The 15,056-nt window shown below is 42.8% G+C and overlaps 1 protein-coding gene across 1 annotated transcript in view; it reads left to right on the forward strand.

The window, feature by feature from the left end:
• Positions 1-15,056, forward strand: part of PTPRT (protein tyrosine phosphatase receptor type T) — a 444,327-nt gene that overhangs the window by 290,670 nt on the left and 138,601 nt on the right. Inside the window, exon 9 of the mRNA XM_068207489.1 lies at positions 544-653. Within this exon, the coding sequence (XP_068063590.1) occupies positions 544-653 (110 nt within the window). The remainder of the gene's footprint in view (positions 1-543; positions 654-15,056) is intronic.

Here is a 15,056-nt window from a genome sequence, read left to right on the forward strand (position 1 = left end):
GAGTGCATTTAGTTGGTTATCTCCCACGGCATTAACATTTTGCTGCAGTAGGTGGATTTTTTTGACCTGGCCTTGTAGCTGTAATGAAATATCAATCTTGCATTGTTACTTTACTAAACAAATCAATCTTTCCTATGGATAAAGGTGTGCAGCCCCTTAGCATCTCCATGCCAAGGTGCAGTCTAGATGTTTAGGTGGAGAGTTGTGCTGTTGTGTGGGTGGAGAAGGACAAATTAAATTCCCTGCTGCTGCTCTGCTGTACTGGAATAAAATCATACTAAAATTAGCATCATATTTTCATGGATTCTGATTTTATTTGTCATTTAGTGGTTACATTAGGGTATTGTTATTTGAACCAAAAGTTGAAATACGCCTTTCACATTGATAGTAGCTTGGTAATGGTAGTGCCTTGAGGGACTTTAATTTTTAATTTTTTTTTTAACACTCTGCTTCCTGTCTGATGGTCTTTTGGTGTCTCATGTGTGTGCAGCTGGAGCTGGTAGAGTTTTTAATACATTTTGTTGGGCTTTTTTCCCCCTGCAGTTCCTGGACCCGTTCCTTTGGAATCTATCCAAGGAGGACCTTTTGAAGAGAAGATCTATGTTCAGTGGAAGCCTCCAAATGAGACAAATGGCATCATTACACTCTATGAGGTGAGAAGAACAGATTGTTGTCAAGGAATACATGCCACAGGGCCCTTTTCATGTGTGTTTAAGCCAATCCTGAGCTCTGAGACATCACAGCAGGTGCTAAAAGAAGACTGATTAAAATAGATAAGAATCTTCAAGATAGTCTGTTGCTACCACTGAAAAAAATTCCCAGTTCAAAAAAGAGAAAGGTTTCTTTCCAAAATTTGTGGCAAATTGAGAGCCACACATTTCACCATGTCTCAGGTGCCGTTTCCTTCTGCAGTAGCTCCAAGGTCTGTTTTCTTTCTCTTTTTTTTCTTCTTGAGGTAAAACACTGCAAGGTTTTATACCTACACACCATAACTGATTCCTCTTTGCCTTCCACCAGTCACAGCACTTCTTGACAATATCAGCAGAAAGCTGATAATCAACTCTTACCTCTTTTTGAATGTTTCAGTGATAATATTTGTCCATCCCAACAATTTCTCTGATGACAAAGTAGAGCAGGTAATGGGATGATCACTGACCATACTATGCTGGAAGAGAAATAAACAATTACATTTGATTATAGAGTTTATCAGAGGTGGTGTTTCTTGTGAAGGTAAGAAAATGTTACTGCTGTCCTGTGCTCCTGGTGAAACTCTCCCTAATGTTATGTACACCCAAATTTGTGGAACAGGAATGTAAGAGGAGGGACTCTTTAGGGGATCATGTGAAATGAAATACAGTCCTACAAGAGACGGTAAAGGTACTTGGACTAAATAGCAGAAAGTGATGCACCAATACTGGCTGAGCCCAGTTTATGGGCTCAGTATTTACCTCTGTAAGATTAGAGAAAGTAAAAATAATTTTGTTTTTATGGTGACATAAAACCCCTCACTGTGGCCTGTGCAGCATTTTCTGACACAGAGGGGTAAGAACCAATATTTCACTCTCTCTTTTGTGCTCTGTGTACAAACTCACTTTAGAAAAGCCACAGATGCACGAAGCAGCTCTACCACCACCAATGAGGTTCTGTCCCTTTCCTCTTCCCATCCAGCCTCCCATTTGGGACAGGATGTCCTGTGACATGTCACTTCCAGATGTCCTTGCTAGCACTGGCTCTCTCTGTCACAGTCAAATTGGAAAAATGAAGCAGGTTTAACATCACTGAGATCTTACACTCCAGCATGAGCAACAGATGAAACTTTTTCCTTTAACTTCACTTTTAGGTCATCATTTGGCTCACAAAAGCCAGACTGAGTTTGACACAGCAACACTAAACAGATGAACAGAATTTCCTCTGGCTAATTTAGTGTCATTTCAGCCAGGCTGAAATCCTTGACTAAGTCTGGAGTCACTGTTGGTCACTGTTGAGACACTTACAGAAATGTGTGTGGGTGCAGATCATCTGTTAGTGCTAAAATACACCCAAGCCTCATCATTTTGTGGTCTTTGAGAGTGTCTGTGTAAGGAATTAGGCAATAAACCTGGGTGTGTTTTAAAGGAATTAATCTGAACACAGTGTTACAAGTTCATTTTTTTCTGGCAACACAGGTGACCTATAACAGAACATATTTAAAATGACCCAAGTCAAATGATGCAAATGATGCAAAAATAACTCCTTTTAATTTTTAAAGAAGCAGTTTCTTACTAAAATATTGCCTTGGGCTCAGTTTGTTGAAAGGACTTCAGCAATCTGAGCAGCTTTTCTGGCAGAGCAGCTGCATGAGACACTTTAATGCCTGCAGGGTTGTGATGCATCATGACAGTGCCTTTGCCCCTGAAGTCATATCATTGCTCGAGTCTCAGCAGAGGCACAAACAAATTTTTCTTTTCTGATAATGACTCTCTGAATATTTGGCAGCTGGAGACAAAGAGAAGTCAAGGTGAATTCAAACTCTTCCTCCTTTTCCTACTCCCTCTCACCTCCAAAAGGATGAACATCCAACTGCTAGAAACCGTGAGAACCAGAGTGCCTGGAGGTTGTCACGATGAAAATGTTGTCCATTCCTGTCCCTCCTTCCTTATGAAAATTCCCACAGAAGCTTTGCACTGTCCATGGAAGCCTGAGACAGCTCCATCAGCTGGAAATAAAAATACAGGGGAGCAGTTGCTCAACCTGGAGAGGTGGCCAGGACACTTTCTGGGTGGCTAGCTTCATTTGGAACATGGGGATCCATGCAGATGGAATCCACACAATTCCTGTACACTCTTACTGGTGTCACTGGAAATTCTGCTCCATCCTGGGAGATTCAATGATCTTCCAGTGAATTTGCAGCTCTCTGGAAGCTCTGCAATTGTATTGCTGTTATTAGGGAGAAGAAACCACAAAGGCCTGTGAGCATTTATTAAAGGAAAAAATAACCCTGCAAAATATTTATTAAATATTATCAGTTTATGATCTTGAGTTAGTAGTGTCAGGTCCTGCATTACACCTGGAGGTAGCTGGCTAAATTCACACATAAGAACTGTGCCACTGAGAGTCTCACAAACCCCTCTGGGCACAAACCCTCCTAATAAAAAACAAATAAAACCCCACCTTCTCCTCCAAATTAAATGTTCCCTCCTCACCATCACCATCTGATTCATTGTATCTGGATATTGTATTTTCCCTCTAATTCTGTTAAAAAATGTTATAAGCTTCTAAAATGCTTCAAAATAATCATGCTGTCTATTCTACTTACATCCCACTTGTTTCCCTTTGGGACTGATTTTCTTCTCAGGTCCCTAATCATTCTTGCAGCTCCCTGCCAGAGGTCCCTATAACCCAAATTGCTGTTGCAGTTTTCATATCCCCTGCTTGGGTGCCAACTGGACTGGGATTCAGCAGCACAGCCTTCAGCAAGTCTTTTGGCAGCCAGAAGCACTAATTTCATAATGACTGAATACTGCTTAAGAGCCTAAACAGAATGGAAGGATCTGAATGAACCTTTTTGACTTCTGCAAGTCTCTTCTGATGGGTATTTTTCCTTCAAAATGCTATTGCTGCCTTTTAACAAAGCAAGAATGTTGCATTTAAAAGTGGTTTAACCCCCTCTGTGTTCAGTTTTAGAATTAATTGTTTCACTGGGTACAGAAATAGCTGGATTTTTAAACAGAGGGATGTTTTCAGATCCCTTGTAATTGCTATTCTAGATCATTCTCTAATTGCAGTCTCTTTCTGGGGAGCAGAAACCTCTTGTTCAAGACAACTTGGAAAGCTCTGGGAATTACAAATCAGTTAATCAGTGCTGGAAAGATTGGGATATGTGCTGGGTAGAAAGGGAGGATGGAACAGATCATTCTGGGGTGCTGGGGTGATGCCTTGTGAAGGCTGACATAGAACAGAGGCTGGACAGAGTTAAAGAATAAAGTAGGGATTTATTAAAAGGCCTCAATGGATCCACCTTGGGCAGCACAAGAGCCCAGCCAGGGCTGCACCCAAGATGAACCCAAGTGGTCCCAAAATGCCCCACAGGTCACAGGGGCTCTCACTGTGATCAGTTTTGCTCCATTTGCACATTGGAGTTCATTGTCCCATTCCAGCTCCAGCCCATGCAGTCCCATCCTGCTTGTTTTTCTCTCTCCAGCCCACGTTGTTTGTGCTCTTGGGCCTGAGATTTGGATCATTTGTCCTTGGTCCCCAGCTGGAGAAGGAATTGTTTTGTTTCCTGCTCTGTGCAGAGAGCTCACCATCCCCTGATATGAAGCCTAGACCCACACACCAAAGCAGCAGAGAATCTGAAAAATATAAAAGCTAAAACCTGAGGCACCAGGAGAGCCCAGCAAAGTTCACAGGTATGTGGTGAGACAGGAGTGTCAGTCTGCCTGTCCATCAAGAAAGCCAGGGAGTTGCACAGCTGCTGTTGGAAGCAACAGACGGAAAGCTTAAAGACTCTTACAGGTCCCCAGCTGGCTTCAAGGTGTGTTGGTACCTACAGGAGACAGGCAGACCAATCTGTGCTCAGAAACCCAGCTGACAGCAAAGCTTGGCTTTGCTGGTTCCTTGGTTTGGGTAAAATGCTCCACTCAGATGGTTCTGCATGTGACACTCGTGGAAGAGGCACTATTACTCTGGTATTGTCCTTATTGTCTCTGGGAGCAGCCTGTGAGTGGCACAATTCAGTAATATCTCAGTAATCCTGCCCTACAATCAGTGTCCTGGCAGACTGAAAGCACCACAACTTGTTGAAATTTTCATTTTACATTTTTTTAACCAGTCCTGAAAAGCTGTTCTGCTTTAAAATCCCTAATAATCAAATTCTGCTCATTGCCCTCACACTATGTAGGAGTTCAGCTTCAAAGCCTTTGTGTAGAAAGACATGCAATAAAGATTTATTCCTTTTAATTTATTTTTTCCTAAGTGCGTGTAAAGTCAAACTACTATCAAACAGACTTGCACTGTCACTGGGCTGCAAAGGCAAGCAATCTAATTTAAGGTCATGGATCAGCTTTGGCACTAAAATTCTTCTGGTTTTAGATGACATGAGATTGTCTTAGATGTATGTTTTGTGCAAACTTGCATCTGAAAAATTGAAGTAAAACTTTTTTATATCTTCATTTTGCTGTTTTGGGCAGCTGAGAGCTTTCAGGTGCACTCTGTAAGTGATGCTGGCTTTTGCCTCTGTAAATACATTTTTGTGTGGATTCTATTTCTCAGAATTTTTAGCTTTTAGAGTATTTCACCCTTAAACAGGAAGAAAGAAAGAGAAACTCACCCATCATTGCTACCTGAAGTACTTGTCACATTGCTTGGGGGAAGGCATTTTTAAGGCTATTGCAATCCTAACAGCATTTAAAGGGTGGATCCCAAATATTCAGCTTCTTGGCTGGAAAAATGGCTCCCCAGACTGCTGAAGTCCTTTCAGTGAGCCATGCCTAAGGGCAATGTTGAAACAGCAAATTGTCTTTTTAAACGTTATAAGGTGCAGTCCTCCTCTTTAGGATTGTTAAATCTCTGGTGGTTTTGGGGAAAAATAACGATGTATTTACAGCTTCTAACTAGCTAGTTTTGTCACTGTCTCAACGCTGTAAATCTCTATTTTGATGCCAGGAATAATAATACAAGGGACTTTCATACACAATTTCAGCTCTTTAATGGGATGCTTGGAGCCTAGTACATCTAATCCCAGTGGATTTGAGTTTAAATTGCACTTCAGAGGCTACAGATCCTCTTAGTTACCATGTAAAATTGCAGTCTGCCCTTCTTCATCTCTCCAGTTGCCAATATGCCATTTCTTCTCCATCATCTCACTCCCTTTTGCAATGCAGGAGAGGTTATTACATGCAAACTGCCTCTTTAGAGCATCTTGCATGAGGTCAATATTTGTGGGATGCATTGCCTGTATTTATAAAAAGGTGGAAACAAATTTCTTCCACCCATGACCCCTGAAAGTGCATGCTTATTATAACAAAAAGCAGGATTATCTGGTGTGATAGCTAGGCAGGGATATGCATCCATTTCTATTCATATTCCTTTTCTTTTCAGGAAACCAGATTTTTTTTTTAGATAAAATCTTTCCTGCTAAAAGGTGTTGCAAGAAAAAAGGTTTCCCCGGAAAAAGCTGCAAGGTTTGGGAACTCAGCTTGGCTTAGTCATTTGTTTGTTTATTTAAAGGGTTTGGGGGCTTTTTTTGGTTGTGAAGGGTGAAAAATGGCTCCCACAAGAAGGAAAGCAACAACCACAAAATCTTGCAACCGATTTATATAAAGCTCTACCGTTGAAATAGTGGAAAGATGGCAATTGTCGGAAACTGCCTTCAGTGAGAAGTGGCTTTGAATGTTCCCATGAAAATCAATCATGTTACAGCCTCTCGATTGCATTCCATGGATGCAGGAGACTCCTGGGATGGAGCTTTGTCACTTAAATTCGCTGCGTTGGGCAGTGCCACACACAGCTGTAGCTGCATTTAGCTGAACGTGAGCAGAACGTCCTGGAGACCCTGTCAAGGGTTTAAAATGCGGGCAGTGAGCAATTAAAGATGGGCTATTGGGTCCTGGCTTTATCACTCATCTGCAGGGACATTGTTGGGAATTATTCCCTGTTCATCTGCAGCACTAATGCTGTTTGCCTCTGACACTGGATCTATAAGATGTAGTCTCTTGTTTGTCCAGAGTCCATGAAAGTCGATTACATCATGAATAAAGGGTTTATTGTATCTGTGCTGTATTGAATTACACTTCTTTAATAATCTAAACTAGCAATGGAAGTGTGTGGCCATGTGTCATCTGCTCAAGTTTGAAGCTCTGTCAGCCCTACCGAGGCTGTGTCACCCTCTCAGTGACATGTAAGGAGAGCTGTTCACATCTACCCAGCTCAGTTAGATCTGGAGTTTAAGGCTCTTAGCACAGAAGGGCCCTGGAACAGGGCTGGGCTGGCTGAAGAGAAATTGTTTGTTTTATGCCTGTTGACTGTAGTATTTACTGAGCACTTGGTGAGCAGGTTGGTTAAACGCTGCCAGTGTTCTGGGCTCCACTTAATAAAGATTCAGGCCAGAATATGGGAAATGAACGGTGCTGATTGCACTGATTTATTATCATTTCTTGGCAACTGAGAAGGACGATAAATCCTTCTCCTGCTGAGAGAGCATTGCTCGCTCTCTCAGTAGCTTGGGATGCTGTGTTAGTCACAGATCCTGTGGCTCTGTTCCTAGAACAAGGCAGGGCTCAGTCAGACAGCTTTCCAGTGAAACTTGAGCATCACAAGGTCACAGGAAATATCTTTCCCCCCACCCCACAACCAGCGGCACCCCACAGAGAGCTCCTCCCCTCACTCCCCCCCATACTGTCTAATCAATTTTAATAAATTAATAGGGTTTATAAGCTCCCTTGTCAGCACAGAATATGAGTATGTGCTTGAGTGACCCTCCTGCCACACCCAGGGTGTTCAGTCAAGGTGGCTTCTCTGAAACTGCAAGGAAAGCACAATTTGCCTGTGTGCAATAACACAGAGGGCAACACATGCAGCTGTTGCTCTTGTGGAATAGGATGGCTTTCCTTCCCTATCACGTTTGGAAACATCAGATGCCGTGGCAGGACTGGAGTTAGTCTGAGCTGCGTTGGTTTAAGGTGCTGTGGGGAGCTGAGAGGAGTTAGGCTGGGCTCTGTCTGCCTGGCACGCCCCAGGGCGCTGGCTCTGCTTGGCTGCTCCTGCCTCTCCAGCTAAGGAGAGCAGCAGCAGGGAGGTTGCTCCAGATGCAGGCTGGGGGTTTACTCAGGGATTAGTCCTTGTTGGAAAGAGCCTGCTGTATTGATGCCTTAGGATTTTAGCTTTTCTATTTTCCATATATTTGTAACCCTGCAGTTCTTTAGTGTATAACTCCAAACTCCATGTACAGTGTGAGCTGCTGCTTTCCCATTTTGGGCAGACACAACAATTCCTCTCCAGGCCTGGCAATCAAGGACACCTCACTGCCTCAGACCTGAGAGATGGAAACAAAAGTGAATTGGGGGGAGCAAACTTGGGGTCAATGCCTTCATTACCTGAAGCTGCAATTGGGAGATGAACCCCCAATATGCAAATGGACCAAACTTATAAAAGTGTGAAACCCAGTGACCTGTGGTCCATTTTTTGGGTGGACCTGGGGGGCTTTGTCTGCCCAAAATGTACCTGAAGGCCCTTCAATAAATATAACTGCTTTTTATTCCCTAATTTTGCCTGGCCTCTGTGTTTAGGTAGTCCCAACAAAGCACCAGATTTTTATTGCTCCTGTTCCTCTCCTCCCTGTCCCAGTTACTTTAGCACAGCTTTAAACTTAGGGAATGTTTAAATGTTTTCCTAATTAGGGATGCTTTTCTGAATAAGCATCTCAAAGAGCTTTTGAACAATCTTCAAATTATATAGGATTCTTAATTGTGTGTTACTCATTTGCTGTTACTTGCAAGATGTGCTTAACTTGGGAGCATTTGTTAATGATGCTTTTTAAAATCCTGTGGTTTCCAGTAACATCTTAGGAAGAAAATGAGAGGGTTTTTCTGAGAAACTCAGATGTCAGGGTTTTTCAAATGTATGACAACCTCCAGGTAAGTAGCATACTTGTGTTATAAATAGAGTGAATCAACTGTTTTAAAAAAATTGCTTGATCAAGCTTTTCAGAAATAAGAGCATAATGTGGTCCCTTGAGCACAACAATTTCTTTGATTACCTTTTTATTGTTCTTTTGAAGCCAATAGACATGCAGTGATATAAATCCCATGCAAATGAGAAGATATTTGGTTACAGCAAGACTTTTTTTTAGGAGTTGAATTATTTTAGTGTGAACATTGCACTTTTTCTAAGCCAAACTAAATGATAAGAACTGAAAAAACTCCAACTTATTCTTTCTTGTAATGAAGTTCAATTTTAAAACATCCTCTTGTAGATACATCAGCATCTTGTCTTTCTGCCTTCCAATGCTTTTTTTTCCCCAGAAAAAATACAATTTCAGTCTTTCTTTCTCCTCTATATTGTTCATTCAGGAGAACAGCTGATCCATAATCCCATTTCCTCCATCTCATCTTTTCACGTGGCAGTGTACCTGTGCAGTTAGAATACTATAAAGCTCTTTAACAACTCTATTTTCACATCTTGCAGTATTTTGTTTACCAAAATGTAGCACTTAGCTAAGTTGAAGGCAAACTGCAGATGCATGTTTGCACTTCCTTCCTAGATTGTTGGGTTTTTTTCCCCTCTGTTTCATCTTCAGTACTGTTTAATTTAGAAAACATAGAGCTGGATAATTCAGGTGTGGTGGTGCTTTCATCCTGTTAATGGATGCCACTGAGGAACGTTGTAAAGGGGGAGAAGCCACTCAAGGTGATCTTTGCATCACCTTCAGCAGTATGGATGTGTGGATGCATGGCTCCTTTTGGGAAATTCACCTTGTTGCTGTCCTTTGTGTTTGTATCACAGAGCCAGTCTTTATGATCCTGCCATCCAGTGGACAGGATGGGTTTGGGTTTAGTTTTCTCTGCCCTGCACATTTAGCAATTTCTGTCACTTTGAGTCCCCCGCCTCCTTTCTCCTTCCCCTTTTTCCCAGCTGGTTACTGCCTTTCCCTGATCCTGCTCTCCCTGCTGTCCAGGTGGTATTGCTGACACTGAGGGTGAGATGGCTTTCAGAAGAATGAGGGCTTTAGCACAGGGAGAAGAACTTTTCCCTTTGTTCTCAATTCACCTGCTTTGCTCTGAATTTGGGAAAAGTGACTTAGGGTGAGCTTGGATGAGGCTTGGAGCAAGCTAGCCTAGTGGAAGGTGGCAGGGGGTTGAACTGGGATGATCTTTAAGGTCCCTTCCAACCCAAACCATTCTGTAAGGCAGACACTTGACTTGGAGAATAAATACAAAAACAAATCTTAAGATTCAAGTGACTGAAACGACACCATCTCACAACTGTCAGCTACAATAAGAGCTAAAACTGATATTTGATCTATAAATGTGGCCAAACCATTTTGTACACACGTGGGCCTTGCTGCTGCTGCTTTCTGCTGTGCAGCAGACCCAGCAGCTGTGTGTGATGCTGCTCACACCCCACTCTGTGGTTTGGGGGCTGTTCCTTGCCCACAGCTTTCCCTACACCCTGTGTATCATGGCCAACCGCAATGAAGGGTTTTAGGCAGAGCTTTCAGCATCAAGGAATAACTGAGGAACAAGCATGGAGATTGAATAACCGCCTCAATGCTGCAGTCCTATCAAAGCAATTTCTATAGTTGTCATTTTCTGCTATTAAGCTGAACAATGAGGCTCTCCAATAAAATCATATGAAATAACAGCTCATTAAAAGCTCTCCTTAATATATAGCATGCTAATTAATGTCAGTGGGGTGCAAGCTTGAATGGCAGAATAGACTATAATGTTTAGAAAGTAGGTAAAATAAAAGAATATATTTTATCGTTAATGACCTTTTAGTAAACCTAATGAAATCCTTAATAGCCTGAATACATTAGCGAGGCACTCCCAATTGCTTTGCTACCTAGTCCATTCTTCCTCCTTTTCTCACAGGCATTAAACTTGGCTTTGTTTATAAAAAACAAAAAGCCATAACAACCCAAGGAAATATGAAGAGGAAGAAAGAGTCTGTGCAAAAGGAGAGTAGAAGAGACTTCTCAGCCCTGCTATCCCTGGTCCTGGTCAAGACTGGGTGCAGGACCATGTTCTGTCCTGCCTTGGCTGTGCTGCCTGTGTTTGTATTCAGGTTTAATTGCCCCGTGTTTACGTGGCTCTCAGTAAATAGGCCAGGGAGCCAATGGGCCTCTTTTATTCCTGGGGTCTCCCTAGGTTAACTTCCATATTCATTCCTAATGAATAGCTGTGCTCTGGCTTTTTATACTCCTACCAGCCATGCTGTGCTTGTGCTGTGACTCAATTAAAGGATTTTATTCTGCAGGGCTTTTAGTCTTTCACGTGTTGCCAGCCTTAAATATAACTTGCAAATGCTGATTAACTCTGCCTTAACCTTATCCCAAAAGAAGTAGCACAAGAATGGAAAAATGAAAGGCCTTTGGCTCCTCCCATTTCCTGGGTGAAAATCAGTGGGCTGGGGAAGGATGTAAGTACAATAATTGCCTGGCTTAAAATGAGTTTTAAGATGGAAAATGTCCCCATTCATCTGATCATAAAATACATTCTTCAGCTCTTTACTTTTCCAGCACTGAAGAAGGATCAGGATCGTTCACTAACCTGTTCACCAACTCTTCCCTGTCATTGGAAGATAACTTCCTTCAAATTACGCCCTTTGTGCCATACTTGCTGCAATTAACTTTTGTCCTCTAGCCCAAAAGGTCTGAAACTCCCTGATAAAATTGAACTTAAGTCCATCCCAGCTGCAATCTGAAGTCACCTGCAGTAATAATTGTTCCTAGGAAGCACAGGCAGCTGGGGAGTCTCAGAGGAGAAGAGCCCCTGGCTTGCTGTGTAATTGTGTTTCAATCAGCTTCATAGAACCATGAAATGGATTGTCCCCCTGATGCTCATGCACTCCAGAGCACACACTCTGCTGGGCAAGTTAATTCTGTGTTTGGGTCCAAGCACACGAAGAGCTTCTGGCTTCCCCTCCCATCCCTGCAAAGCAAGGAGGAAAGGAGCATAAATCACCTTGAAATCAGAATTTGAGAGCATAGCAGCATCAGCCAATCCTGTTTTGTTTTCCCAGTCACCCAGTGAGTGGTTCTTTAGGAGAAAGATGCCCAGGCTGTTGGCTGTGTGCAAGGGGGCTTGGATGAATGACAGAGCCAGCAGTGGTGATAACCAGGTGGTGATCAAAGGAGCTGCAGTCTGACAGGAAAGAGAACCCAGCCAGTGTCTTGTAAATGTGGTGTCCTCTTGGATGAAGCTCCTCTCCCCTCTCTTCTGGAGCTGGAAAAAAGAAGATGCTGTGAAGAACAGTCCTGAGTCAATGAAGGATATTCTTTTTCAGATCCCTGCAAGGAAGGTCTGGTCATGTCTTGACAGAATTTAAGTCCCATTTCAAACTCCCACATCTCAGGAATATTTTGGTCTTTCAACATTAGTGAAACTTCATTCAAAAGAAATCCAAAATCAGCTCACCAGTGAAAATTCCAGGAACCCTTTCTTACACTTGACTGTTGTCCCTGGAAGATTTAACATGTCTGACAGTTTTGTGTTTTGTGTTGAAATGTTCCCAGTTCAGGGTCAGTCTGAATTTCAGGTCTGAAACCCTTCTGCTGATGGAAATTATTCATTAAGCCCTGAGGTTTCATGGGCCAACTCTACAGTTCACAGGAAGGAATCAAGAAAACAGGGCTATTGCTGTCATCCTTAAAATGCTTCCACAAGGCCCATATCTTGGAGAGAGGACACAAGCTAAAAAATATCTAATAATCAAATATAACAAAACAACTTCCCCCTGCTGAAATAGCATGCTTCTATTCAGATTTAAGTTGTCTTTTAGAATGAGTGATTTTCCCTGAGGCTCACACCTTGGTGCTTTTCAAGGGTCAGGAATGTCATTCCCCAAATTGCAGGGCAAGCTCAAGGTTTTCCTGCTCCATGAGCCCCTGCCCAGAACGGGTCCCATGTGAAGGTGATGGTCCAGCTCTTCCCATGGCGGCAGAGCAATGGGAAGTGATCGGTTTTATTTGTTTATTTTCTTTTGCACAGAGCACAAGGGCCTTGTGGCTTCCCAATCATTATTAGTTTGTCTACTGGAGACAAGAAATCCAAACACAAGTCATGCATACAGAACTCTTGCATGTTACTGTCTAGAATATTTTTCTCTTTAGTACTTGATAAGTTCCTTTTTCCACTGAGCTGAAAGGTTTTTCTGAGCTATTTGACTTTTGTGTCTGTGACAGTGTTGAACTTGCACTACATTTAAAGAGGAGAAAATGCATATACAGCATTATTAATTTGCCATTTTCTTATTTAGGCCACAGACAAATTAGATATTATTCAGGTTATCCAGACAAAAGCTACATCCTCACCAATCCAACATCCTTATTACAAGTGAACTTTGTGAACTCATCCATGTTGGTGCTGAGCAATCACTGCTGCTGGGTGGATGCAGTCCTTTCCCTCACACTCTAATCTCTCTGTCTCATTATATTTTATAAAATCTGTCTTGCAATGCCCCTCACTCCAGAAACATTCTTTCTTCTTTCCAAACCTCTCTCTAGCAGAGAACAGGTTTCCAGCTAGAAAAACCCATAGCTCCAGCTTTCAGAGGAGTTGCCAGCAGGAGACAAGTCTGTGCTGCAGTGACACTGAGGTTGTAGCAACCTTGGCTTGGGCAGGAGTAAGGAGACACAGCCCTGGGCTATAAACTGCAGTGACTTGGGAACAGGGGAATTCCTTCTGCTTTGCCTGAGGCAAAGGTCTGCCATGCTGCCAACTGAGTTTCTTAGACTCTCCTTTTCCTCTGTCATGGTAATAAATACCAAGAAAGCTGCTTGTGAAAGACTTTTGAGGAAAGCCCTTGTTACCTGCTACTGGTTTAAGTCGTGTAATCTGGCAGCCGAGGGACATCTATTTCTGGCTGCTTTGCCGACAGGTTTAAATAAAGACAGTGGACTCTGCAGGACTTTGGAACAGCCTTTCTGGACCACGAGAAATTCCCTGCAGCTACCATGGTTTGCTAGGAGTTGTCAAGGGAAGGATGACGATCGATGAGCTACAGTTCTGCCTGCTGCATGGAGATCTTGGTGTTTTCCTTTACCCTGAGCTCCTCAGTGGTGTGAGACAAAAACTATGTCAGTGTATCAGGGAAACATGGTAGCAGTGGCTCTTTTCTTCCCCAGCAAATCTGATGAAGAGGAAGCCCTAGTGAATCATTCATGCCCAGAAAGAAGCAAGATGTGCAGTTTACCCACTGCTTTTTCACGTCATTACACAATTGTTTTAGCAGCTTCCCTCCTCTTGGGCTCCACACACATCTCAGTGACCAAGTTATTTGCTGGGATTTAACACAGTGCTGTCTAAACAGGGTATGTGTGAACATAATCCTTAATGATGTGCTGGGGGCACACACTGCTCGTGGAAGTCTTGCCTGTGACTAATCAGTTAAGCATAAGATAAACCTAGCAGAGTTTTGATAGATGATTTGAAACCTGCTGAGGCTGAGCATGCATCTGTTTGTGTGCAGTCCCACATTGGTGTTTCAGTGTTGTCTGAAATTAGATTAGCACAGAAAGAAAATAACTCTCCAATTGATGCTGTGCACAATAGTGGGTCTCTCAGGAGTGGTAGCATCTGCTTTTTGGAGAAAGCCACCTTTTTGTACCAACAGTAGCATTTATTGTACAGACCTGGACAGCAGTGATTTGACACTCCTGCCAGTTTGTGTGCAGGTGGGTAAGAGATTGTGGTTTGAGTTTGCTGATGTCTGTGTTACTGTGCTGAACAGGGTGAGTCCCGGATGAGACTGGCAGAATTGCCATCTGCTCAGGAGATCTCAGAGTCCTCACCAGTCTACTACAGGTCTTTTCTGAACGTATAAGCTGTGTAGATTTCTCAGTGTAGATGAGAAAACTGGCAGCAGCTCTCAGGGAGTGAAGTGTTCCTGCTGGATGGCACTGATCCCTTTAGGATCCCTGCCTGCTGTGAGCCTTCCCAGCAAAGTGCAGCCGTGCTGCCCCTGAGCACCCAAGTGTTGGCACCACGTGCAGTGCATGTCTCTTACCCTCTCCCCAGGGGAACAGAGGGAAATCAAATAACAGCAAAAGCAGTGGACAGCTCTGAGTTAATTTTCATGCTCCATAGTAACTGTTGGAAGATGTGGTGTTTCAGAAGATAGAGATGCATTTTATTTTTCATTTACTTGCCTTCAGAAGATGTGGTGGCTCCTACTGATGATGTTTCTGAGTGTTCATACTGATAAAGGACAATTAATAATTAGTGGAAGGACCACTTTGCATCCTGTTCTCACTTAAAGGGATGCAGGATTTGGGCAGAACACTCTGTGACATGGCTTGTGCAGCTTTTGCCAAGATGACAGTCCCTAAATTTACTGTTTATAAATATTTCTGCATATAA

The sequence above is a fragment of the Anomalospiza imberbis genome, chromosome 17, assembly GCF_031753505.1.
Source record: "Anomalospiza imberbis isolate Cuckoo-Finch-1a 21T00152 chromosome 17, ASM3175350v1, whole genome shotgun sequence".
Lineage (NCBI taxonomy): Eukaryota > Metazoa > Chordata > Aves > Passeriformes > Viduidae > Anomalospiza > Anomalospiza imberbis.